This window comes from Trachemys scripta, chromosome 1, assembly GCF_013100865.1.
Source record: "Trachemys scripta elegans isolate TJP31775 chromosome 1, CAS_Tse_1.0, whole genome shotgun sequence".
NCBI lineage: Eukaryota > Metazoa > Chordata > Testudines > Emydidae > Trachemys > Trachemys scripta.
The window spans coordinates 80,789,561-80,817,036 of NC_048298.1; the positions used below are offsets into that span (position 1 = coordinate 80,789,561).

Genomic DNA, 27,476 nt, shown 5'->3' on the forward strand with positions numbered 1-27,476 from the left:
ACACACACACACACACACACACACACACACACACACACACACACACACACATGAAAAAATGGGTGTTGCCATACCAACGAGACTAATCAATTAAGGTGGGCTGTTATCATCAGGAGAAACCAAACTTTTGTAGTGATAATCAGGATGGCCCATTTCCAACAGTTGACAAAAAGGTGTGAGTAACAGTAGGGGAAAAAATTAGCATGGGGAAATAGTTTTACTTTGTGTAATGACCCATCCACTCCCAGTCTTTATTCAAGCCTAATTTAATGGTGTCTAGTTTGGAAATTAATTCCAATTCAGCAGTTTCTCATTGGAGTCTGTTTTTGAATTTTTTTTGTTGGAGTATTACAACTTTTAAGTCTGTAATTTAGTGAGCAGGGAGGTTGAAGTGTTCTCCATCTGGTTTTTGAATGTTATAATTCTTGATGTCTGATTTGTGTCCATTTATTCCCCACAAAAGCTTATGCCCAAATAAATTTATTAGTCTCTAAGGTGCCACAAGTACTCCTCATTCTTTCTGCTGATACAGACTAACATGGTTACCACTCAGAAACCTGTGATATAGAAGAGGTTAACTCCACAGAAGGGGAGAGCAATGGTTCATGGCATTGGCCTCCTGCCCTCTGACACAAAGGAAGCCCATCCTCAGAGTAAGGGTTCCATGGCTCAGGCTGAGAGGGAGCAGACACACACAGTGGATCTCTTGGACATGGATGGATTTCCATTCAGAAATCAGGCCAGTAATTACTCCTGATAAGTATCAGAGGGTAGCCGTGTTAGTCTGTATCCATAAAAACAACAAGGAGTCTGGTGGCACCTTAAAGACTAACAGATTTATTTTGGCATTTCCTTAAAGACTATCCCTTAGTCTTTAAGGTGCCACCGGACTCCTTGTTACTCCTGATAACTTCTCTCTGCATCTGCCAACTTCTTGGGTGTGGGTTATGGTGCACCCATCAGCAGGGACTTAATGGCAGTAAAGTTCCTGAGGGTACTGGCTGCCATGAGGGAATGCAGAGCAAAGGGAGCTCAGTGGATGCTCACGCACCTGCGACAACATACCCTTGGCCATTTTGTAACAAGACCAACCCTGCCCTGCAACCTTCTCCCTCCCCGGTATTGATTTTGAGGAAACACTGTGGGTATAAATATATGACGTTTCACAGCCCCTCAATGGAGATATATTAACATGTAGCAGAGGGAGTAAGCGGCTCAGGATCATGTGTATCCTGTGCTGTCTTCTCCCTGTTTCTTCTGCTCCCTTGCACTCTGATTAAGGGAGGGGAATGTCTTTAAATGCTTTATTTGCCTGTGATAGTGTATTCTGTGCCCTTATTTAGGTGTATGTGGGTGGAGGCTGTAGAATGAATGATGTCTAGGAAACATTGTGGAAATATAGTCCTCTGTTCAACCATGATGTACTGAGCAGCTAAGCATCCCTTTCGGTAGTAGAGTCAGTTCTACCCCAGCCCTGAGAGGGGTCTACTGAGAAAATGGAACTGTTGATGCAATTCTCTCTATGGTAGGCCGTTGTCTTTCTACTTTTAGAACTGGTTTAAATAGACTAGGAGTGTGTGGAACGTTTTCATTCCCACTTGAAAAGAAGTCTTCCTGGTCCTTGACTTAAGACTCTCAAGTTCACTAAGTGCCCTGATGGTTTTTTTTAGCTAATTCTTCCTCTTATTTGGTTTTATTTTTCACTGATACTTTTTCCATCAGCTCATCCACCAGCATCTCATGACCTTCTGCTGTGTATCCCAATATTGCTATCTCTTTTTCCTAAATCTAAATAATGGAATCCTATCTCCTTTAAATGACTGTAGAGCGAGAGAGAGGGAGAAGTTTTCAAGCTTACACAGAGCTCTCTGTGTAAGCTCAAAAGCTAGTCTCTCTCTCCAACAGAAATTGGTCCAATAAAAGATATTCCCTCACCCACCTTGTCTCTCTAATATCCTGGGATCAACACAGCTACAACAACACTCTAAACTATTGTGATAAATACTTACAAAATTATCTGGGGCTTGACTTTCACTACTCTCACAAGTTCAGCTGAAGTTAATAGGAGCTGCAGGTGCTCTTTTCGCTACAAAAATTCACCCCATATCTCTCGTTTGAGCCAGTAATTTCTGCAGTGTTTACTGCAGACCTGGGCAAAAGACCCAAAGAACAGACTCTGGCTTATCACTTGGAATTAAATATGTGTGAGAAAAGAGTGAAGCTGTGGAGCAAGCAATCTTAGATTTCATCATCATTAAAAGAAATACAAGCTTTATATGAGTAAATCAACTACTAAATGCAAATAAAATTGGCAAACTTATTTAGTGTGTTCTTAAAAAACCCACACACACACTTACATTTGCATCCATTTAAGATGCCACATGCAATTGTCCTAGTGGGTAATCTACTTTAATGGCTATTTATTTAATATCCTCCCTCCAGAAAAATCTGGTTAACAGCCCACTGCACCCAAAGAATGGCTTCCTTTGATTTGATAACTTGTTCCCAGCTACCTATAAATAGACTCTTATAGTCCAAATTTCCTCATGATGATGTCTGTTGAAAAGTCATTGCTTTCAAGCTGTAGAGGCTCTTGAGCAGTTTATTAGATTTTTTGACCATCTACATTTCTTGCTGCCTGTTACAAATGTATACCATACCCAGGTCTGCATTAGCGCCCAGGCACTGTGTTAACATATTGTGCATATTGGAGAACTAAAGCTGCTCAGTGTTCTTTGATTGATAACTGCAGAACGAGATCTTAATAAAAACAAAGTTCTTACTTTTTAGGTTTTGTTTAATTTTGAAATCTGATTGTTTTTAGCGTCACATCCACATTGAATACAGAGGTGAGCTGATGAATCTAGGTAGCCAGAGTTCTTTGCAGTGACTAGAATTGACAGTAAATACGTTTTCCTTATCCCATTTAAAATTAATGCCATCATAAAGTTTTGGAGGAGTACGTAGTTCTGTATGGTTAAACAATGTCGAAGTTATTTCTTCTTGACCAGACCCAGCTAGAAGGAATCCTAAAGGCAAAACTCACTTTTCTAGATTTGATTGTAATCTGATAGCCCATCTAAATTATGCCCGTAAATTTTACAGATCTAGTAGCAAATAAACATTTGAATATAGACAGATATCTGATAGAAATATTCATTGTTGATGAACACTATTTTTTTATTTTACATAACATAATAAAGTGAAAAACCATACACTAATGGATGTGGTTTTGGTGAATTATAAACAATGTACAATTTTTAACAATAATAAGCAATATCAGTAATTGCCAAGCCCTCTATTGGTGTGACAGTAATAAGATAATTGAGCTCCTGGTAAATCGTTCCTACTCCTCACTACAGACTTGAAATCAACTAATCCACATGTAAAGGGAAATACTGATGGACTACGTCAAGACTAACTGGTTTTATTGAGTTTCCAAACTGAACTCTATACCTGTGTTCCTTGCACACCCAACGCTTTATTGATTTCATTGGACATTTTGGATGGACGTGAATAGCAGAATTGGGTCACAGTTTTGTTAATTTCTTTGCAAAATAAGCAAGTCAACAAACTTTTGAACTACTGAACTTCATTTTCCCATTGTAATGAGGACTAGTTGTCTGTCTGTCCCATATGTCTAGCTGCTGCGATGAGATGAAATGAAAGAAAATATTTGGCTTGGTGGAGGGAAAAAAAGTATTCATATTCAACAGGATTTCTTTGATAAATGTTTTTCGTTGCTATGCAAAACACGAAATTGTTGACTCAAAATAAAACCTAGTTTGATCTTCAGCGATTGCCACCTGGTCCTATATACTCTATGAATGCCGAACTACACTTATTTAAATACTAGCTGAACATTTAAGACCCCGGATCTGATCTCTGATGAACAAGAACATACCATCAGATATTGTGTATGATCAGTTACTATACACACACTGAATTTACAAGTTTAGTAACAGTGAATATATAGGTATCAGAGATGGGGAAGCAGAACTTGGGGCTTGTCTACACAGCATTTTACTGCCTAGCAAGCCAGTACAGTGCAGAAGCTGCCGAGCAATAATGTCCTGTGTGGACACTGCTACAGCACAGTGAAAATCCCATAGTGGAGCTTGCTGTATTACTCCTTGAAAGCGTTGTAAGCCATGCCACACTCTAGGGCTTTCATTGTGCAGTAGTGCAGCTGGTGCACTCTATATTCACATCCTGATTTGCCATGCAGTAACTTGCTGTAGAGAAGCCATTGATCCTGACCATTCTCTTGATCCTGACCCAACCTCTCCATGCAGAAACCAGAAACACTCCCTTCTTCACGTCCTCCTTAGTGACTGTCCACAAACCCTATAATTTGCCAGTTCCCAGATGAGATCCACCTGGCAATTGACTGATTTCCTATATCTTACTGGCTGTGTGATGATTGGCGCTCCATCAGTTTTCTCCTACTCCATCACTAAAAGGTAAAAACAGCCATTTCAATGACACATACTACTAACTTTTAATAATCTCAGCAGGAGTTTTATATCCTCCATGACAGCTTAACTTAATTATAATACCAGGCCCTAGTTACCATGTTTCCCTTATTTACAAATGTCTCAAAATCCATTTAAACATTTGGGAGAGAATAATCAGAACCCTAGAAAAAATGCAACCAAGATTTTCATATTTAAAAATATACCACAACAGTTTTGCTCAAGTGTTTGTCACATAACCTGATATTTTCCCTACCTGTCAGTGATTCAGTAAATAAGTTTAGAAACATGTTCTGAATTCCCATTTTTTGGCATTGTTTTGTATGTCAAGAGTAACTCTGCAAGCTGTCCTCTAGGAAACTGAAACACAAACATAAAATAGAGACCATACTGGAAGTATTTCATTCAAAACAGAAATCAAGATATACTGCAGCTCAAGTTACACTGCTTTTTGTAAGTGCATTTTGGCTTTTACGAATAACTTAGTAATTCTGACTTACTGAAGAACAGTAAACATTGAGTATAGTCTGGAAGTAACAGCAATTTTAGTGTCAAGTCTCAAAATAAATGAGTCGCTTTTGTTGGCCTTTCTTTCCTCCATATCTCAGTATTTAAAGACTGGCCCCTGACCTTCTCAGCTGGGGGCAAGAGGACTGCAAACAGTCTTACATTTCTGAACAGAAAGTGACCAATACTTTCCTTCACTTTTTCCTGTTAAGAACAGGCTGGTTACTAAATAAATAAAGAGCGGGGGAGGGAGTGGAAATCAATGCCTAAAATCCCTCATTAGAAGTCACATCTACCAGAGAATGAAGTGTCGTGGCTGGGCAGTGACATTAAGGGCTGCTCTTAATGTCTGATCCTAAAAAAAGAATGGATTTCTGTGTGTCATTGCCCAATTTTATATGCCTTGGGATGAAAGCCAGTAATCAGGATTTTCCCCATGGTCTCTCATCTAAACTAACAAATGATAAAATCTAAACTAGCTCATAGCGATCAAGTTTTGTGCTGCTCCATGTGTCACCTTATGCAAATTAATAGTCTAAATTGCATATTTACAGATATAAATTTCCCTGCAGCTGCGAACTCCAGCTCTGAATAAATTGTATGGATTTAGTTCTCATTGTGTAGTCGGGGTGTAGTTTTTCACCGTAGCTATGTTGCTCTAACCCCATAGTGTAGACGTAGACCACAGCAATGGAAAGGGTTTTTCTGGACCTCCCTAAGCACCAGTAGGTAAGTCACCAGAAGCACTCTTCCATCGACCAAGCTGCATCTACACCAGGGGTAAAGTCAGCATAGCTATTCTGTCCAGTGTATGGATTTTTTACACCCTTGAGCACTGTAGTTATGTCAATCTAAGTTTTAAGTGTAGACTGGGCCTCCATCTACAGGGCAGCAGCAGGGCAAGCTTCCCCCACGCAGTGTCCTGAAAGGCCCTTAAAGTTCTTGGCCTCTCTACTGAGTCTGCAGTTAGACATGTGACATCTGGTGGAAGGAAGTTCTATGTGCTACAATCAAAAAATGATAGTGTGATCCCAGGGCCTGTGAAACAATCCAAGTACTGTAGGTAGTGGAAGGACATTTTCACTTTAGCTCACTCACTAATGGAGCATTTTATAATTAAAATTTTGAACTACTGAAAAAAATTAATTTGGTTTATGCAGTATGGACATAAAACAGCATACTAGGTGATACCCTAGTATTAGTTGGTCAAGTATTTTGTGTAGACAGACACTGAATGTTAGCACCGTTAAAAAGCTTTTTGTCTCAGTTCAGCTGAACAGTTCTTTCCCTTTAGGACCCTTAACAGATAATGTATATTATTTTCCATGTAACTTGTTTTAAGTGAATTTATTGCTGGTTAAATGATTCCATTTTAGACCTGGAAACCAGGATCCTCTCTCTATCCACAGAGGGATACAGCACTATGAATCCCCATATTGCCCTATCAGGTTGCCTCAGTAGTTGGCCTGGAGAAGGGACTACTCCTTGATTGAGAGGGAATTTCAGTCTCTGTGGCCATTCAATCTTTGGCCTCTTCTTCACCATTCATTTCTTACAGCCCTCTGAACAGCAATCATGTGGAAATGACTGGGCTATTATTGAGGTGATGGTATGAGCTTCCATAGTCCATTTCCACTCTAATAAGACCTCCAGCTTAATGACAAAGAATCTGGGTCCAATTTTATTTTTTCTTTACATCATCTTGTTCAGTAAGCTCTCCACTGACCAAGCATTCCAGAAAATGTAAATCTAGACTTTGTAATTCAGGAATGGTAATGCGGCTAGAAGTCTGTTAGTTTAAGGGAGCATTTTTGCTTCTTTAATCATGTTTCTTTTTCTGGCTACAGCAGTTTTTCTCGCTCTAACCCAAGTGTTGGTATACTCCTTTAGTAGCTTTATTTCTGAAGAATCTTGAAGAACTTTTTAATATAAATTGGGTCTTCCTTGTGTAAGTGTAGAGATATAGGGAGCCAGGGCTGTATAAATCCAATCCCGTCTTCCCCGTCTACTTTAGACAGTAAGCTAATCACACAGTTTTGACTCTGACCTGATCTCCATCCTGTATTTCTGTAAGTGCCCCCATCTGTCACCTTCTTATTGCATGAAAAGTTTTAGCCTGACTCTGTAACTAAAGTCTGCATGCAGCCTCCATTTCATATTCTCTACCCTGGTTTCTGGTTTCATTACAACCCATGTAGTTAAGTAGACCTTGTAGAATCAATCCCAGCAGCTGTACAGTGCACACTGTTCCTTTTGTTGTCAGCTTTATTTTGACTACACATTGAAGCTTGGCTGTAGAAAGACTGGATGCCTGGGGGTACGTGGCCATTTGTGTCATGTTCTGGAGCCTGCCATTTGCAATTTAAAGACATTGTAAGTTCTCAGTCTTTTACTGACATAGTTGGACTCTGACCTCAAGGAGCAATGTTCCTGTGGTGCCTGATGGTGGATTTTAAGCTGGTCCTGTTGGGTTTTAAGGCCCTGGCTGTATGCGAAACCTCATCCCCTGCCTGGCTAGTATTCGGCCTCTGTGCACATCTGCTGCCTCAGTTTCCCCTCTCAGCAGTCATCCAGGACTTTTAGGTTATTGCGGTGACTCACCCCTCTGACTAAGTCACAATAGTTCACTTCTTCCAAAGTTAAAGTCCAAAAGGAAACAAAATCATTTTTCTGCCCCAGACTCTCGCCAGGCACAAGTCTTCTGAGTGTCTTTCTTCTCCCTCAACAGTTTTTAGCTTTTCTCTTTGGTTCAGCGGCCAACCTTCCTGGGCTTCAAACTCTCCCGTCTTCTCCCTTGTTGACAAGGGTGTATGCACCACTCCATAGAGTGGCAGCATTGGAGCACCCATGTCCACCCTCTTCTACCAGTCTCCAGCCTTGAGATCCCAAACAAGTGAACTCTGCCCTGTAACCCAAACTGTCCTGACTTTTCTTCCAAGGCCTCTTCCTGTATGCTCAGCCTGGCCTCCTTGCTGGCCCTTTCCCGGCTGGGCTTCTGCTCTCTCATGGAGCACTCCCTTCCATGGAGTCTCTCTCCTGACTGACCACAGGCTGCCCATGTCTCCCAGCAGGTCTCTTAGTCACATGTGCTCCTCTTATTAATTTCCACATCTTGGGGAGGTGAGCTAAGCCTGTCATAGATAAGGCTGAGCTGTAACCCAGCTGAAAGAACCAGTTCACCCTCTAACAGGCTCTACAACACCCGCTCTCTCGCCATTCTGCTGTTGAGTTGTTGTTTGTGCTTTACTTTTAGGAGCTTTAGGGCTTGGAACTTGTTCATCTCCCTCAGTTTCTCACACTTCTAAAAGAGCATCTAGGAAATGTGTTTCCAGAGGAGTTTTGTGGGTTTTTTTTTTTTACTATGTCTGCCCTGAATAGGACCCTTTTAATTAGGCTGCATTGTTGGGTCTTATATGTTTTTTTATACCGATAGTTTGATGGTTTTTATACCTTTAAATTGGCGAGACGGGACAGCGAGGGAGCGGAGCTATGCTGCTGAGGGTATGGCTCCCACATATTATGCCTAGACTATGGATTTGTCTTCACTGCAGACTTAACTCAGGCTCAGTTGCTGGGTTTTCCCTTAACATGCTCCATGCTGACACATCCACATGGGTCACTCTATCAGTGCTTCATGATGAGGTAGCCACCCACTCCTTGAGCTATAGTGCAGACCCCAAAGTAGCTGTTAATGTGTACTGCTCCCCCGAGGTAGATGCAGTGAAGACATACAGCCTTGGGAAGTCGCAACAATCGAGACATGGTGGTTTCCGATCCCTTCCCATAAACCCATTAACCAGAGTGGTGGATTATCAATCTGCCTCTGCTCAGCTCCTCCTTCCACTCTGCTCAGCTTCCTGCTTGCAGTTTCTCCAGCTTCACCCTTCTCCAGTGCTTGATACAGCAGAACAATGCCTCCTAACAACGCTGTATCTCAGCGTGCAGCCACATGAACATATGTGAATCTTGGTGCAGCTTTGGGCTGGACCTTGGGACATGTGCTCAGATAGCTGTATTCCTTGTCACGACCAGATACAGTGATAGAGCCGATGAGGGGCATGGCAGCACAGTCTGGGGTCATGCTATAGCGGGTTAGGCTATCACAATAGCCTAACTGACCCTGTGATCGCTTATCCTCATGCTTAGCATGCGGTGAAGGCAGATGTTGTGCTCCGATGGTGGTAGGAGCTCCACAGGGCAACCCCCTTCTTCTATGAACTTTCCTTTGCCTGGGTTCCAGATTAACTGCTGCCAGCCCCCTCCTGGAGCCTTTTCCCACCCAGGTCTGACTCATCAGAAATATCCCACTACTTATTCCTGGCTGCTGCCACATGTCCCCAGGAAAGATGGGAACAGGAAGCATACAGCTGGTTTATGGCAGCAGGCTAGGGAGGGGAAATTGCTTGGTCTCTTTAGGGAAAGGAGGCTTGTAGGAGGGATTCTCTGCTGTGTTGGGCCTTGGTGTATACTTGAGCTCTAATGTGTTGCACAGTACAAAAGGTCTTGCTTATTCTACTGATTAAAACACTATGTAAGAGCTAGGTATTATCATCATCACTTGCCATTTCCAGTACTTTTGTTCTTGAATACGGAACAGATCATATTGCTGCTGTTACAGAGAGGGATGGATTTACCCCAAAAAAATCCTTTACATTTTTATTTTCTTCTCAGAAAGTTTTGAGCTGCCTCTGTGTATTCTTCATAACGCATATGCAAATATTCATTGGGAAGTGATACCACCACTTTGGACAGTCAAGATTTTCTATGTAAGAACTGAATATGTTTCCTATACTGCCAAGAATGTATATATATGAAGACATAAGATTGTAACTTTTGAGCAAGTCACTTTCTTTAACCATTTGAAATTTTCTGTTTCTGAAGTTCTCTATTAATATATTAGACACTTGTCTTATACTGTGTACTTCTTTGTATCAGCTGTATACTATCCTTTCTCTCATTAAAACCTGTTCTTCCTCATCCCATCTTCTGTGCTTCTTTTGTTACTAATGTCTCCAACATGATCCTGGACTGGCCCAGAATTTAAATGTCAGTTTTTCATACATATGAGCCCTATATGTAACAAGGATCATGTTTGCAATCTGTAATATTGTCACAGTTAAGATACTGTACTAGGGCTGTATAATATTACTTTAGTACAACTAATCCAATTATTACAAAAATGATTAAAGGTCTAAAAAAACATGACCTATGATGGAAGATTGAAAAAACTGAGTTTGTTTAGTCTGGAAAAGAGAAGACTGAGAGGGGAAATAACAGTTTTCAAGTATGTAAAAAGGTTGCTACAAGGAGGAGGGAGAAGAATTGTTTTTCTTAACCTCTGAGGACTGGACAAGAAGCAATGGGCTTAAATTGTAACAAGGGAGGTTTAGGTTGGACATTAGGAAAAACTTCCTAACTGTAAGGGTGGTTAAGCACTGGAATAAATTGTCTAGGGAGGTTGTGGAATCTCCATCTTTGGGGATTTTTAAGAGCAGGTTGGACAAATGCCTGTCAGGAATGGTCTAGATAATTAGTCCTGCCACAAGTGCAGGGGACTGGACTAGAAGACCTCTCAAGGTCCCTTCCAGTTCTGTGATTCTATGATTCTATTTAAGTGTTGACAAAGTACTCACTGTGTACAAGATACAGAAGAAGATCTGTGTCTGGAGGAGCTACAGTCTAAGTAGATGGACGACATACAATAAAATGTACTGGGAGATGAAACCCAGAAGAAGGTTCTGTCTTAGAGCAATTTTGCCTTTAGTCTCCACGGTCGGCGGCAGCATTTTTACTGATGTGCATTAGTATTTCTAGGCTTTATGGGAGAAGCAAGTTGTGGGGTGGGATTTGGAAAAGGAAAGGAGGACACCTTGTGGGATAAGAAGGGAGTTCCAGGCATAGGTGACTGTGGAAGAAGGCATGAGCATGAGAGAGAGACACTAAGGGAGTGGTGAGGTGGAGGTAAGTGATCAAAAATGAGAGCAGAGATCGAGGTGGGGGAAGAGTTATGCTAACCCTTGAGAGGGAGGACAGAGAAGCTTGAACTCCATATGGAAGATGAGAGGAAGCCAATGAAAGCATTGGTCTGAGCAGCAGGCAAGAAAGAGATTCTCTGTGGTGTGAATCCACACTTCCATTAAACTTGGAAATGTTGGGTTTTTTTCTGGCTTTTGTCCAACTCAAAGGCGGAAAAGAAGTTCTTTTCTTCTTCCTCTCTCCCTACATCACAATCTGACTGTTAGAACATGCCTCACACATATTTAGTGAACCGCACCTCAATCTTCTGCCTCTGAACTCTGAAGCAGAGATTTCCACAGCAGTTGTCTCTGAGGGCTCTTTTCGTTAGGAATTTTTGCCAATTTTCCCTTTCCCTCCAGCTTGCTCTGCCTGGCAGGGAAAATGTCCTCAGGGGTAGCACACTGAAGTAGGCTAGGAATCCCTCAGCAATAGATTCCCCAGCAGTTGATAAAGGTACAGCCATCCTCATCATCAAAGGTTTCCCGTTCCTGTGTTTGGCATCAAACTTAGAGGAGATTCTGCAGAAGACACATCCAGACAGGGAAGCTCTGCCATATGAGGCCAATCTTCCCTTGGGAGGAAGGAAGGAAGGAAAGGCTCAAGAACTTCTTCCAGTCCAAGAATTTCTTGGCCAGTACCACTTCTGACATATGGGTCTTGAGATGTTCAGACAAGACCTCCTCATAGACTTTAAACATCCTCCTCTTCTACTTCTTTTTTCTTATGTTTTCTCTGCCCCCAAACCCATGTGAAAAGAACAGGGTCCCTGCACTTTGTAGCAAATCTTCTTTGTCTCGGAGCAATAATCCTGGCCCCTTTGAGAGAGGTTCTGGTTTCCACCCCAGATCCTTTGCAAAGATAAAAAGGTCTGGAGCTCCCATTCCATTTCTGTCCACCTTCAATCACTCTGTGTTTAAAATGTATTTTAGGATAGTGGCTTTAGCTCTGCTGATCCAAAAACTATCTCCTCTTCTCTCTTTCTCTCTCTCTCTCCCCCCGAAGATTTCTTAGCCTCCATAAATTTCAATGGGACTTTTAGCTTCATGTTCCAATACCTCCCTGCCACCAAAGGTTCCAACATTTTGTGATTGTGAGCTTCCGTCATTGGTTCCAGCCAGTGCTCTTCAGCTTGACATCTGTTCCACTGGTGTTCATGATGTTGATGGTCATCCTGTCTCCTGTCTAAGATAAGAGGGCACCTAGATCTACCACAGCCTGAATGATCTACTGCTGAAGATGCAATCCCATGAGATAAGAGCTTGCCATGCTTCCTAAACCCATCCAGTTCCTGGAACCTTATGGATTCATAGTGAGTTATCAGAAAAGCTCCTTCATTCCAGTTTAGGTATGCTACATGTAGGGTGGGTCTATTCAAACGAGCCTGGACCTCGTGGTATTAACCAAGAAGAAAATTCAAACAAATTGAAGCCTTCATCAAGTAGTTTTTCAGCACCCTCCAGGCATCAGCACACCAACCACTAGGGCCTTCAGTTGATTGAATGATTCCCCTGGGGCATGCTCCAGCTCCACCCCTTCACAATTTTCTGATCAGGCACTGCAGCTACCAAACTCAGGCTATGGGCCGATCTATAGTGGTGGCACCAACTCCGTCATCTTTCCAATGGCAAACCCTGGGCTAAAGATTCTGCACCATGACCAACACTAGCCTGGATGGATGTGGAGCTCAGACGAGACCTCACATGGCACAGGGAAAATGATCATCCTGGGAATGCCAGCTTGGCATTAGCCTCTTTGGAGTTGTGGGCAGTGAGGAACTGAAGTGTCGCCCTCCTCCCAAGGGTCCCAGCAGGAATTGTAGCCATTCACATGGAAAACAGAACCATCATGGCTTCTCTGACCCACCACAACAGAGCAAAATGCTGGAGAGAGACACCAGAACACCTGGGTATATTCCTTGGAGTTGTACGCATTGGTGGTAAGACCAGCAGTCAGGCTGAGTAGCTCAGCCATCATGAGTTGGACATGGTTAAACAAGCAAGTTTCCAACCAGATTGCACCAAGATGTTTATTTTCACAAGCAAACCTGTTTGCAACCCAATGACTAGTAATAATAGGAAGATAACAAAATTATGCGCTTGCCATTAGTATCTATAGGCTTGGAGAGTGGACACTATCATTCTCCTTGCTGGGTCTCTGAGGTTCTTCCTTTGTCTTCAGATGCAAGGTGCCCAGAAACATGAGCCAGGATCACATTTCAGTAATTTTGGTCATCCCTTATTGACCCAAGCTTCCTCGGTTTTCCCGAACTGATACACAAGTCAGGGTGCAAGTTGTGGATACTGCCAATGTTTTGGGACCTCAACCCATCCAGATTTGCAGCATCGGAGACTTGTACCATGGAACCTTAAGGCTCATGTCTCCCCAAACATGGTTACTCTCAAAAGTTAGATGACTTCCTTTTCAAATTCAGAAAGCTTTCTCCCTGCTGAGCTTACAAGGGCATGAAGAAGTAGGCAAACATCCTGCTATTGTCCACAAAGGACACGTTAGACTTCCCAATAGATGATTTTCATAAGGGTCTGAGCTCTAGTTTCTTGAAAGTGAAAGTCTCAGCCCTGAGAGACATACATCCCATCCATTCCATGTTTAGCCTACTGCTTCATCCACTATCTCCTGCTTTCTGAAAGCAACATCACTTCAGAGATCCCTGATCTGATGAGGAGTGGAACTTCAGTCTAGTACTACAAGCTCTTGCTAAATCACCTTCTTGATCCACTGAGGGAAGTGTCCTAGTTTCTCATTCTAAAATTTGCCTTCTTTTTGGCCATCACATCAGCTCAGAAAATTTAGAGAACTTGGGGCCTTTTTCATCATCCAGCTTTATTTTTCTTTTTCAGATAAAATAGTTCTGAGGCAAGTCCCAATATTGGCTATGGCTGCACTAGAGAGCTTACTGCAGCGCAGCTGAACCAATGCAGCTGTGCCACTGTAAGTTGTCTAGTGTAGCTGCTCTAAGCTACTGGGAGACTGCTCCCCAGTCAACTTAATTAGTCCACCCCCAACTAGCAGTGGGAGACGCTCTCCTGCTGACCATAGCACTGTCCACACCGGCGCTTAGGTCTGTATAACTTATGTTGCTCAGGGGAGTGGCTTATCCACACCTCTGAGTGACATAACTAGTAGTGTAGACATAGTCTTCGTTTCCAAGAGAAGTTTGGCCTTCCACATAAACCTGTCAGTTCCTTGCCCTCTTTTGATCCTAAATCTTCCCACGCCCTAGAAAAACAATTAAACATTTTAGGTTTGGTCAAGGTAGTGGTGTTCTACTGTGTATTGGTGTTATATGGGGAATGTAGGAAGGGGTGCAAAGCATCAAAACCTCTGTATCTGGGTACATTAAGTCAACTGTCTTATTGAGATCCTCCTGAAGACAAAGGATCCATAGGTACAGCTACTTTATGGACAGGGAAGCCCTGTATAAAGTGGTTTACTGAGCAGCTACAAAACTGACATGCTTTTTTTATGCCTCCTTCAGTCATCCTTTGGTGCTCCCTCTTTAAGACCCTTTTGGTTTTGTTTTTTTTTAAGAAATGTGTCCACAGTCAGCTTGATATTATGTTACCATGGTGGACTTTTTCCCTCTCTGGATTGTTGGACGTTCTTTACTGTTTGTTGCTTCCCAAGAGCAGTAGAGTCCCATGACAGAGAAGGATAAAATTAGTTTCTTTACATATGATTTTGCCGCCTTTGAATTGGAATCATACACCAGGTTTATTATGTTTGGCAACCTGTGAATGTTTTGCCATGTGGAGATAGTAAACAGTCCTATTCAGATTTTCTGGTGGGGGAGAGAGGCTGTGGCAAATCTGGTTTTATTTCACACTTTGTGATGAGAGGGGAAGCACATTCAGCCTGATTTTTTTCCCAAGAGCTAATCTTTGTAGTTTCTAGCTTTTTTTCATTCTTCTTAGCTTTGGCAACCTAACCTGGGAAGCAACATCAATGCCATTTACCAGGCATGCTAGTAGAGGGTGCTAACAGGCAGACCGACTTAGCAGGGAGAGAAGGAACCTTTTGCCTCCCTGTAAGACAAAATTACAGGTAAGAGAAATAAAATTTTAATTTTTAGCCACAGCGTTCTGAATGGACTGGAATGGGGAGCAAGGTGAAGGGCCAGAGAGGAAACAGATGCAGTAGCTAAGGCAGAAGATGTGCAAAGCGTAGAGGGGCATTTTAGTGATGGAAACAGAAGTGAGGAAGTACTAGATTCTTGATATGGTGGAGAGAGAACCAGTTTGGATTGGGCACTTCCTGGAAGTTCAGGGAGACAGGAACTGAAAAAATTTTATGGAGGTCATGAGCCTGGGTCATGGTGATGATGCAACAGCAATGGAAGGGGGTGCAAGAGGAGACCCTATTGGGGAGGGGCATTTACTAAGGTAGAGAAGAGAGCTCAGACACTCCATGTAACTATTGGGTTACCTACAAAGAGGCAAACTGTTGGCTCTGGTAGCTGTATTAATTACATAAATACGCACACACAGCCCTCCAGCTGCTCTAAGCCTAGTGACGCACACAGAGCTTCCTTTTCCACAGCTTTATCATCATTTCAGAGATAACGCTGATTTGTGTGGCAAAGATGCTGATTAGTTAGGTTCAAATAAAGAAAACAGCATTAGCACGAGCAGGCAGTTCTGGAAAAGGCACCCCTTCTGTACTCTCACCAGTACCATTCCATCCCCTGCACTTTTCTCCAGCTCTTTGGGTAAGATTTCTTGTTAATTTAACATTCGATACATTCTCTCTTTGGGAAATGGAGGTATTGGGGAAGGGCACTTATCTATTTTGGGCATGGAATTGTAATCTCATAGGTCATTTCTATCTCTAACAATTTCTGTCCCTTCTCTTCCATGCTAATTAATTATGTACACTAGGTCCATTTTGGGTGTGCACCCCACGTTTCAGATATTAATCCAAAGGGTATCTGAAATATCTTGACCTCTTGGATCTGTGTATTAAAACCCAGGCTGAAAAGCTTAAAAGAACAATTCCTTGCAATGTTTCTAGTAGCTTCTGCTTTCATTTGGGATGGAAACACTAAAACAGCAGCCTCTGACCTGATATTTTGCTTCCATTCCTGCCTGGCACTTAGAAACAACTGACCCATGCAAAAACTGGAGGCAGAGGGGAGAGGTTGTGAGGAGAAATGCAGAGTTCCAAAAAGTTCAGCTTGAGTTTGGGTGGAGAATGTCTGCAATCTGCCTGGATCAGTTTGCTCATTCCTAATACTAATCCCCACTGGTGTGTCAGATTGTTCGTCTGATCTTCCCTACAGTAGAAATTGAGTGTGGACATCATCCTCTCCACTTCACACCATGGAGGGGATGAACATAGTCAAAATCGCACTTCTGTGGGTCCAAACATATTGGGAGGGAGACAAAAGAGAGTTAACATGGCATATGCACTCTTTTCCTGCACCGTTGGGAATCCACAGGTTATGGAGGTGGGGTGGCTAAGAGGGGAACAGCTGGGCATCATCCCTTGGCAAACCCACAAAGTGTCCTGTGCAACTCCCCACTCCCACAGGTTCTTCCAGGAGTTGGATTGATTCCGATCATGGACATCGAGCCCCTAGTAAGCTGTCTCTGTGTTTGCATTTTTCTAAAAATGCCCCACCCTTGCACTACTGTAAGTGGCAGCAACATTGGGAGCTCAAATATAGATCAGCCACTGCTACTCTGACAAATATGTCAACTGATCATGCTCAGAGCTGGTCTAGATGACATCACTTCAGCAGCCTGTCCATGCTAGCACTACTTTTCCCAGAGCGAGATTTTCAAAAGTACTCAGCCTTGCAAAAGCACAATCAGTAATGGAGCACTTCATCAAGAACATCTTTTACAATTCAAATACCATTATAAGTAGAGAGACAAAGCTGAAGATACACAATGCTTTGGTAGTGAATGGGGAGAGAGGGATAAGTCAGTGGTTTGAGCTTTGGCCTGCTAAACCCAGGGTTGTGAGTTCAATCCTTGAGGGGGCCACTTAGGGATCTGGGGCAAAATCAGTACTTGGTCCTGCTAGTGAAGGCAGGGGGCTGGACTCAATGACCTTTCAGGGTCCCTTCCAGTTCTATGAGATGGGATATCGCCATATATTATTATAATCATCCTGATTTATGAGACTGAAACATGGCCCCTCACTGTCAAGATAGAAAAGAAGTTGGACAAGAGAAGAAGTTGGACACCATTCAGATAAAGCATCTCTGTGTGATTGAAAACATCAAATGGTTTGAATGCAAGTTGAATTAAGAGATCAGTATTCTAACTAAACAGGTCCTATTCTGTCAAATGGTCGCCCAGCACTCTCTAAGATGGTATGGTCATTTGCTCCAAATGCCTACCAACTTCCCTGTGAGAATCATCACTTTGGCCATATGAAAGCAGGATGGAAAAGATTCCCCCCCGCCACGACCTAAAACATGATGGGTGGATGGCATCAACAGACACCTGTCTCTTACAGGCATTCTACCTTGTCATGCACCAGTTTTGGTTCAGGACAGGTCAGCATGGATGCATATAATATGTTCGGTGACCTCTAACCTGCCCAAATAGCAAGAGAACTAACTAAGGCTATGTCTACACTAGCACTTTTGTCGCTATAACGTATGTCGCTCAGGGGTGTGAAAAAAACACACCCCTGAGTGACGTAAGTTACACTGACAGAAGTGCCAGTGTGGACAGTGCTGTGTCAGCAGGAGAGCATCTTCCGCTGACACAGCTACTGCCGCTCATTGGGGGTGATTTAATTATGTCAATGGGAGATCTCTCTCCCGCCGGCATAGAGCAGCTACACAAGAGATCTTACAGCAGCACAGCTCTGTAAGCTCTCTAGTGTAGGCATGGGCCAGCCTAAATCAGTGTTTGCCTAACTCTGCTCCTATTGAAGTCAGTGGGAGTTCACCATTGACTTCAATGGGAGCGGAGTCAGGCCCTGAGTGCTATCTTATCTCTTATCCCTAACCTCTCTTCCTCCAATATGTGTTCTGGCTATTCACATATGAAGTGACAAGTTTACGTCAGTGAAAATATGACCCTAACCAGGCTGGTGGCTATTTTCTACCATTTTGCAGTTCAATTCAATGAGATTTTATTGGCATGACAAGCTAAATGTGTATAAAAAAAGACAGATTCTTCTGGTATCTGTCAGAGGTAGCTAAAATCTTCCCAGCAAAGGGCTGTACGCTGTATCTGGGGCAATATCTCATGTCCTTTTGCCATTACTGCCGAATGGTTAATTCTGGGTTGCTGTTTTCAAGCTGTTAACACAAGAATGAACTAGACAATGACCACACAGTATAAGATATAGGGGTTAGCCGATGTTGGAGTCTAGTGGCATTTGTATTTGTACCTAGCACATTTGGGTTCTGATTGGACTTTTGGGCACAATTGCTATAATAAGAATGAGAGGTTTCCAAGGGGCTGCATATTAATGTATATTGCAAAAAAAAAAAAATGGTCATTGGTTTTGCTTCTGTTCCTACCTCGCTCTGTGCCTTTTTCAGAGGGAGCTTTGGTAGTTTCTGTAGAATCACTGGCAGTCTTTCTGAGTTTGCTTTAGCTCATCATAGTGCTCCCCAGGCTGTGCGCTCAGTGTGCTGCTGGGAAAAATTTAACCCTGGGCTGCTATTCTCTGATTTGTGCTTCTAAAACATATTTGTGGTTATTAACTATAAATGACAAAGTAAGTTGCCAAGAAACTTTCTGGATTTAAAGTAATTTGTCTTATATTTTGTCTTTTAATTTTCATGCATAGTTCCAAAAAGGCAAACCTGGCATACCTTAAAAAGGCCAAGTACAGATCAGGTTGGCTACAAAGAGGAATGGCAGAACTGGCCTGAACCTGTACCTAGTTCCCAGGATCTCCTCGATACAAGGCAATAGCAGAATTTGCTAAAAATGATTCTGCAGCCTGCATGAGGTGGGAAGTAAACAATCCTATCTGTAGTACTACAACTACAGCCAATACGTAAATGTGTCATAAATAGCATCCCTTTGATACTGAAAATACTGCCTATGTTGTTTTGGATTGCAACAAATTACATTTAAAAAACTGGACAGAGGGAGCAAAGCTTTCAGAATGAGGAGATTAGATACAGAAAAAGCAAAATACCTGAATCTGAAATCGTTGGGTAGACAGTAGCCCATATGGTAGTCACTCCTGGTCTTTGCTATTTGTTTTTGGAGGTCTTTAGCTGATTTGCTATATCCATTGAAAATATAATTGGCAAAGAGTAGCTTTCCCTGAATGTACATCTGCCAAGGAACATAGAAAAAGTCCAGAATATTAAAATAGGAACAACCACCTATTATTTTAAATGAGGAAATTAGGTTGAGGAACTGACAGGAATTACTCTGAAATAGCCTAGCTATTTACATGAATTGCTGCTTTGAGCTTTGGCCTTTCATCGTTTTATTAAAAATGTCATACTTCTGAAGTGTCTTAGGGCCAGGATCTCAAAGCACTTCATTCCTCTGCATATAGGACAATATTCTGCATGGCGCTTCATGAACTAACAAACAACACAGCTACCTGCCCTGAGGACATTACAATCTAGATTAGGTAAGGCATGATATGGCATAAGGAAAGTAGTGTGAATGGGAGAGAAACTGGCAGAATATACTGTAATGAGGGTACCTTAGTTTTGCATTGTACCCATTGTGTTAGTTCGGTGTTTTATTAAATGTTTTTAGATAGGACAGGAATGAGGAATTGTGCTACCTCTTCCCCCAACCCTTTACAAACATTAATGAAACCTCACACTACACTCATCAGATAAGTATTATACCCCATTTTAAAGATGGGTAAACGGGGATTCAGAGAGGTAAGTGACTTGACCAAGGTCACACAATAAGCGCTTTAGACTTGCAGATTTTAGACTGCACTGTTTCTGTTTGACAGACACACTTCAGATCTAAAACCAGATCCAGGCATAAACTAAGTCTTTTGTAATCATCTCTCCTTGACAACTAATACAGGAGAATAAAGGTAATTAGAGCTGTTCAAAAAGAAAAAATATAGTATTATTTTGCAAAAATATTCAAAATGTTGTACTTGTTTTCCGTTATGAAATATTCTGAGATGAAGCATTTTTAATATTTTTGCAACTTTTTAATATTTTATTGAAAACATTATCAAAAGTGTTATCAAAATGATTATCGACAATTTGCATTTACCAAAAGCTGTGTTTTTCAGCATTTACTGAAAATCCTGGTTTTTGGTAAATGAAAAATACTGATAACATTTTCATTAATGTTTTCAATTAAAAAAGAGGCACCAATTTTCTTTAAACAGTGAAATTACATATATATAAAATATAATATAATGCATAATGTATATTTGTTTGCAAGTTTTATATATAGATAAAAAAATTCACACAAATATTTGTTTGCAAATATGTAGATCACAATTTGCAAACAAATATTTTTTGTAAAAGGGCTATTTTTCTTTGAAAAAAACTTGGTTAGAAATGTTTTGATTGGCTCTGATATAATCCTTTGCCTTTAACATCTTTCATCCAAGTATCTCAAAGTGCTTTACATAGGAAGGGAAGTATTATCCCAGTTTTGCCAATGGGAAATTATGGCACAGAGCAATTAACTGACTTGCTCAAAGTATGAGAGCAAATCAGGGCTAAAGGGGAGAATAACTGCCTCAGTTTCTCAGTAGTGAGAGTCCTACAGGTTGGCAAGCACCAAATGTTGGTAAGATCTTAATGATGGTGCTTAGTATTTCAGTCCACGTGTGAGACACTGCTTTGAAAATCAAATTTGCATCACCAAAACCATGTTGTGTGGCACCATCTGTACTAGATCCTGGTTGACAGAAGTCTTTTACTATTTGCTGCTAACTGTCTACTCCTTACATTGGCCGGGTAACAAAAACTCCATGTATAACAGTTTGCATTATGAATAGGAGTTTGCCCCTGTTTCCCTGTGTACTATATGCGAGGGAAGCAGCAGGAATTGGTTTTAATATTTTAACAATAGTAAAAACAAAGAAAAGTGTAACTTTTTGGTGTTGTAGGATAGACAAGGATAGAGTTTTGTTTTTGTTTGTTTTATTTGTGCTACAATCTGTTTGGAAAGTGGGGAAGGAGGGCAATACATGCAGGATATGTAACATTGTCCAGAATTGACAGCCTCTAATAGAAGAGTCTAATATGTGCTATAATGCCGAGGCTGGACTGGAGTCAACTAGATGTAGCAGCAGCTTCCCCTTGCAGTCAGATGTTCCTTTCTTTTGTGGGTTTAGGTCTCAACTTTTATTTCTGGCTACATTTGTGTTCAGTTACAATATTTGTCTGTTGGTAAAAGTGACCTTATATACTGGGCATAACGAACCAAATGAAAAACTAGTATAACCTCATGAAATCAATGGAATCATAATGGTGCTGAATGCAGCCCAACCTCTGCAAGACTGGATCCGCATGCTGTGGACAAGGCATTCCTCTCAGAATTTCTACATATTTCCCCCCTAAATCAATAACAATGTGTTATTAACAAAATGCTGCTAGAGCCAAACTCATGACCCCTTGCATTTAATCTGCACTCCCAACATGGAAGTTGACATTGAAAAGGGATGGGAGGGGCTTACCATGGTTCGAGTCACCCATAAAAGTGAAGATTTTTTTTTTTTGTAATGAGTAACAGCCTGATTCTGCTATGTGCTGAGCACCCACAACACCTCTAGAAGTCAATGAAAACTGACTAATTGGCACTTCCCAGGGGGAACTCAGCACCTCACAGGACAATACCGTACCTTTTTTTTTACGCAAGTATCACAAAGCTGAATACCATCACAGCAGATACAAGAAAAGACAAATACTTTTTACCCAATTGTCGAAGCTGCTCTTCATTGAGCTAGCCTGTGGATGGTTTATAAATGGGGCTCTAAGAAAAACCTACTGAGATATCAGCTACAAAGTGAATAAGGATGGAGCTGTTCTTTTTATTTTTCTCTTTTTGTCTTAATGATAGCTGATAGCACACTGGGTCGGAGTCTCTCCGGAAGGCCCTTCACACCATTCTGGGGCCTAGCGTAAATGAGAATTAGGCCCACAGAGTTAAAAATACTGAAATAATACAAATCGCTAAGTTTGGGGCATATCCCAAACTGCTCATGTTGTGGGAAGTCCCAAGTGGTTCACAATTGGAAACATCTGGCTCGCTTCACGGAAGCGTCTCAGCAGGCAACACGCTCCTAGTCAAGATGTTTTGAATTTTTAGTGTAACGCATATTAAAGTAACAATGGGTGTATTCACTGGAAGAAGATCCCTGGGGTTACTGGATTTTCTTCATTTTGTGCTCAAACCAAGGTTTGTTTATTTGAAATGTAACCAGTGAAGAACGCAACATGGGACACCACTTTTAATGGAGAAATGGGAGAAACCCTTGGTAATCTCAGGCATGTTTAATTTCATAGGTGAAAGCAGACAGAGTGATATTGTTTCATGCATTTGTGACCCATTTTTCTTTCAGTCAAAAATCGTGTGGTGTCGATGCCACGAAGGACTCTTTAGCAAAAAGCGCTGAAGCCATTGTTGAGAGGGTCACTCTTCACACACACAGGCATTTGGAAGCCTAAGCTGAGAATTACTCTGGTAGTTGGGCACCATTGCAGTGTCTTGCCTGGCACTGCTTCTTCTCTATGCTTCTGGAATTGTATGGGTCAAGCAGCATAAGTTTTTTGTAACCAAAGGAACTCCCCTTCCATCTGGTGATCCAGATCTGGTTCCATCTTTAACTGTCTTTGGCAATGATGTGTGTGAGAGAGGGAGTGGCAACAATGCTCCACCTCAAGCACCGATTGCAGCTAAATGTAAACTGCTGGGACCATGTTTCCCTTGCCTCAGAAACCTGAGGCAAACTCTTCATGCACATTTTGCCTCAGGTATCCTGAAGAGGAACATGACTCTCTCCTAGTTTTCCTGCCAAAACCGAGCCAAAGCTTTGAGAGTTTCTTTGTGATTACGGAATTCACTGAAAAGGTACACAAAGTCCAGGCCAGTGTGTTCCAATAGAAGCCCAACGTTGTCAGGAGTAGCAACACGACATACATGTTTCTCTCTTGGCAGTCCAAAGTGCTCTTGTAATAATTTGCATATCGTAACTGAAACTAATACAAATCTTTAGAGCATTGGCTGGAGCGCTGAGGATACAGGGGACATGTGAGCCTTGGTGTTGCCCATCTTCTCATTCCCCCTGGTTAGCACTTACCTGACTTTTCTCCACTAGACTGCAATCAGCCCCTCCCCTTCCAATGAACTCCTTCTCATTGGTCATGCAAGAAGATGACTAAATTACCTAAAATATACTAACCTAAAACATGGTTTTTGTATTGCTTTCCCCCATCTTCACTCCTTGTTCTGCTGATTCGTGCGTTGTTTTGTTTGCTTTTTCTTTTTCCTCCTGTCTGTTGCTTCCCTAGCTCTCCTCCTCTCTCTTTCTCTCTTCCCCTCTCCCCATTCTTCTATGGGGTCCCCATATTTCAGTTTTTTCCCTTACACTTTCTCTGCATCCTGGCTTTTTTTCTTTTCACAGCTCTGTCTTTCTGCCACCAACCTCTCCATCTCCCCTTCCTATGTCTGTCTGTCTCTCTCCTACTCCTTCCCCTGCGTCTCATGTCTTTCTGCCAGCTTATCTACCTAGGCTTTTGCTAACTGAGCACTATCCTTTCTCATGCCGCTCCAATTTCTCATTCCATTTACAGTTGTTGTTTTTGTTTTTTGTTTGCTCTTTCTGTTCCTATCCCAACATGCACCAGCAGATGTCAGCCACCCTGGACCCAGATTACATGTCCTACTCTCTATGCAGGGAATGTATGCGTGGCTTCGACCTGCTGCTTCTTCCTGCTCTTGGGATCCTCAGTGCAAACTCTGCAGTTGATCTCTTCCTGCTACTGCAAACCCTGAGATAATGAGGAATCCAATACAGGCACCTACCGCTGCCAAGTCTGCTAACTATGTGTGGGAGCAATCCTCCCCTGACATTGGCTGGAATTAGTCATGAAAGCAGCTACTCCCCAAGGACCTATTAGCACTGTCCTACTGCCAAAAACTAGAGTAGGATACACCAGTTATGTTGGCTCATTTAGAATACGGATTCTGTCTAGGGATGGTAAAATATAAGAACCATGGAAAGTAGCTACAGAAGCAGCCTGCTAGGTTATTTTGTCCATCCCCCTTGCCACTGCAGGATTGAGCCCTACAGTACGTTCTGGAAGACTGAAAATAACAATGTGATGCTCTGGTACAGGTGTGTATTTACCAGAATCATACCAAATTAGGATTTTGATAGAAGGGTGGGTAGGTAAATCTCCCATCTTCAAGATGAATTCAGAGCAATTAATGCAGAATGCAGTGAAACTCTCCTAAGAGCATATGAATTGCCATACCACTCCAGATCAGACAAATCTTCCAGTGCTGCCTCTGGCAGTGACCATAACTGATGCTTCAGAGGCATGCAACTCTTTCCCCCTATAATACACCTGGCCAGTTGTGAAATGCTATGACTTGGGGGAATTTCATCCCTCACACAAAAGCAATCAATTTATGCCTTCAAGCATCAAGTTTGTCTAGACTTGTAATGTCTCGATCCATAAGCACAAATGTTACTGGTCAAAATGATCCAGCCCTTTTCAAAATCTTGTGACTCTTGTTGCCTCGTGGCCTTCTGTTGTTTGTGATTTTTTCACAGGCTGGCTATATGTGGAGTAAATAAGGATTTCCAAGTTTTGTCTTAAATGTGCTGTCTTTCAAATTTGTGTCCCTTTACGTTCTCGAAGTAGAAAAAACAAAGGAGTGCCTATCCCCTTGAGCTGAAGCAGCCAGAACACTGGGACTCTGTAGAAGCAATTACTGCTCAACAATGAATTTTAGATTCTCAACATGTGTAAATGGATGTAGCTATGCTGATTTATACCAGCTAAGAATCTAACCCCAAATCTTCCCTGGAAAATAAAGTGTTCACCAAAGAAACCACAGTGGAGGGAGAACAACTTGCTGAATTAGAGCTCCTGGTGGAAGCAATGAGAAGTTTTTGAATGGTGCCCCCCCCTTCCAGACATCGTTCTGGCAAATGAATTGCCTGAAAGGAGAAAAAATGGCCTCAAACTGAAATTCCTAAGCGAGGCATAACAAACAAGCCGGGCCAAACAGGATTGTTTTTTGTTTTGTTTTGTTTTGTTTTGTTTCCTCCTTTTCTGTCCCTAATTTTGCCAAATCAAAAAGGTCAAAGGTGAGGTTGAACATTTAAAAAAAAAAAAAAAAAGGCAGTACTATGTGTCAAAAAGATAGAAACAAGCTGAAATACGAAGTGGTCTATTTGTGATTGTGGGTTTGTTTTGTAAGCATTGTATGTCTCCATATCAATTCCTCTTAGTCTTTTGGATCTCTTTTTTCCAACAGAGCCGTTAAGCAACAAAAATAGTGGTGTACTTCCTTTATGTATTTTCTGCATCTCTCAAGCTGATGAAAGGAATAAAAGTGTTGTTTTTATGTTCATCACAAGTTCTGTCTGCCCCACTTGTTTTTTGTAACTGATGCAGTTGGTCCCCTGACTTTTTTCTGTCTACCATTTCAGATAATTAGCAAGCTCGCAAAGTTCACTACTCAAAACACATTCACAAACACTGGCTGCTTCCCGTGAAGGAAGTGGCTCAGCAAAACTCTGTGTTGGTATGGGAGTGTGTATGTACATGCACTGAAAATAAAGATTTTTCGCGCACAAAAATCTCTTAAATTTCCTCCACAGTTCAAAGTTAATGGAAGCTTCAGCATCTGATGGGATTTTGTAGTACGGCCCCTTTCCTGGGCACACTATCAACAAGAAGCTGTGGTACATCTGTTAGTCCACTAAGGATCAATGGTGTCTAGAAAGCTAAGGAATGGACCCAAGGACTTTCTGAGTCCCCTGGCCTCACTACATGGTTTTCCCACTTGGAAGTCAGTTTAATTGGGCATTTGCTTCTTTCTTAGTTGGGTTATTTTTTTCACTTTGGCTGTTAAGTTCCTGGCATGTTATAGATGCTCTGTGGTGATGGTGAGACTCAAGTTTTGTGTTATGTTTTGTTTTGTTTTTAAACATTGAGGGCAGTTAAATTCCCTCTGTTTACACAAGCTTTTGGCTGAGCACTGTGATTGTTTTTTCCTAGATAATATGTCATTAAATTTGTATTTTAATGAGTAAATGTCCTAAAAGGGAGCTGTGATGGACATGTTTTAAAAACTGAAAAAATAAATGTTGTGGGTTTTTTTGTGGTTTGTTTGGTTTTGGGTTTATTTTTATTATTATTATTTTAAAAAATCTTTTTTTTTTCTTTTTAAACCTTGTAGTGTAGCTTCTGCTACAAGTACTGTTTCCTCAACAGCACTACCGGTATGTTTGCCTTTCAGATTAGCCAGTTTGCCTTGAAGGAAAAGAAAGAACACTCTGGAGGGAGGTCTGGCTGGCTGGCTACGGGAACTGGCAATGGAATGCAGAACCTTTTACTCCTAGGTTGCTAGTTTAAATCCAACCCTGTACAGTAGTGACCAAAAGTTGTTACCATCTGGTGGCTGCTTGGTGGCCTTTATAGAATGAGCCTTTGTGGTCCCAGTCTTGCTGTTAACAGGCACGTAGATGGATCACCACCATAAATGAAGCAAACTGGCATCCCTGCACCAGTCTCGGTAGAGATGCCAAGGGTGGAATAGGCCTAGAGACTGAATTGTCCCCTCCTCTCCACATGGTGGTCCTTCCAGTACTGGGTTGAGATAACAGTATGAAGAAGCTTGTACAGCTGATGGACATACTGTTTCTTTCCTGTGGATAGAGGACTTCAGCCTCCTTGCCTGTTAAGCTGACAATTCATGCACATTCAATTTACTGTTGAAAGATTATGACAAAACAAAATCACCTGGATCATTGGCAGCGGAAAATGGTTACCCTGCATAAAAAGGCAGAAATAATTTCAGCTGGATTCCAGGATGATTAGCCTTGAATGTTTTGGATCTGGAGAACTTCAAGGTGATCCCTTTGAACAGGCTGAGAGAGAATGAATCCCTCTTGTATAGTGGACAAACTGACAAAGTCCAAAGTTTGCAGTCTGTATCATAGGGAGCTGGCAGTGCTTTCCTCTGCTAAGGGGCAAATGGAGTTACAGTAAAAGCTGTGTTATCCGGCACTTTATCAACTGGAAAGCTCTATTATCTGGCATTTCTGATATCTCCCAATACAAATCTTCAAACTAGTAACGGGGACTAGTATACTGCCCAGGAGGTTATGCAATAACACATTCTGAGGCAGAAGACAAGTAAGCAAGCTGATATCAGGGATTTATTCAAAAAAGCGGTTTTCAGGGTGTGTCATAGGGTCGTTACAGATTCAGCTCAATCTACTACACCTTCCACATCTACAATGATAATTGATGTTGATAAGGATGACCCTGAGGCACTGCAAGAGTCTTGAAATGCC

General features: G+C 41.8%; 1 protein-coding gene across 1 annotated transcript in view; it reads right to left on the reverse strand.

Moving 5' to 3' along the window:
• Nucleotides 1-2,838: 2,838 nt before the first annotated feature.
• The window catches only part of LOC117877483 (uncharacterized protein C3orf20-like), a 58,445-nt gene continuing 33,807 nt past the window's right edge, over nucleotides 2,839-27,476 (reverse strand). Inside the window, exons 9-10 of the mRNA XM_034771025.1 lie at nucleotides 19,134-19,276; nucleotides 2,839-4,835 (exon numbers count right to left, since the gene is read on the reverse strand). Of these exons, the coding sequence (XP_034626916.1) occupies nucleotides 4,802-4,835; nucleotides 19,134-19,276 (177 nt within the window). The 3' untranslated portion in view covers nucleotides 2,839-4,801. The remainder of the gene's footprint in view (nucleotides 4,836-19,133; nucleotides 19,277-27,476) is intronic.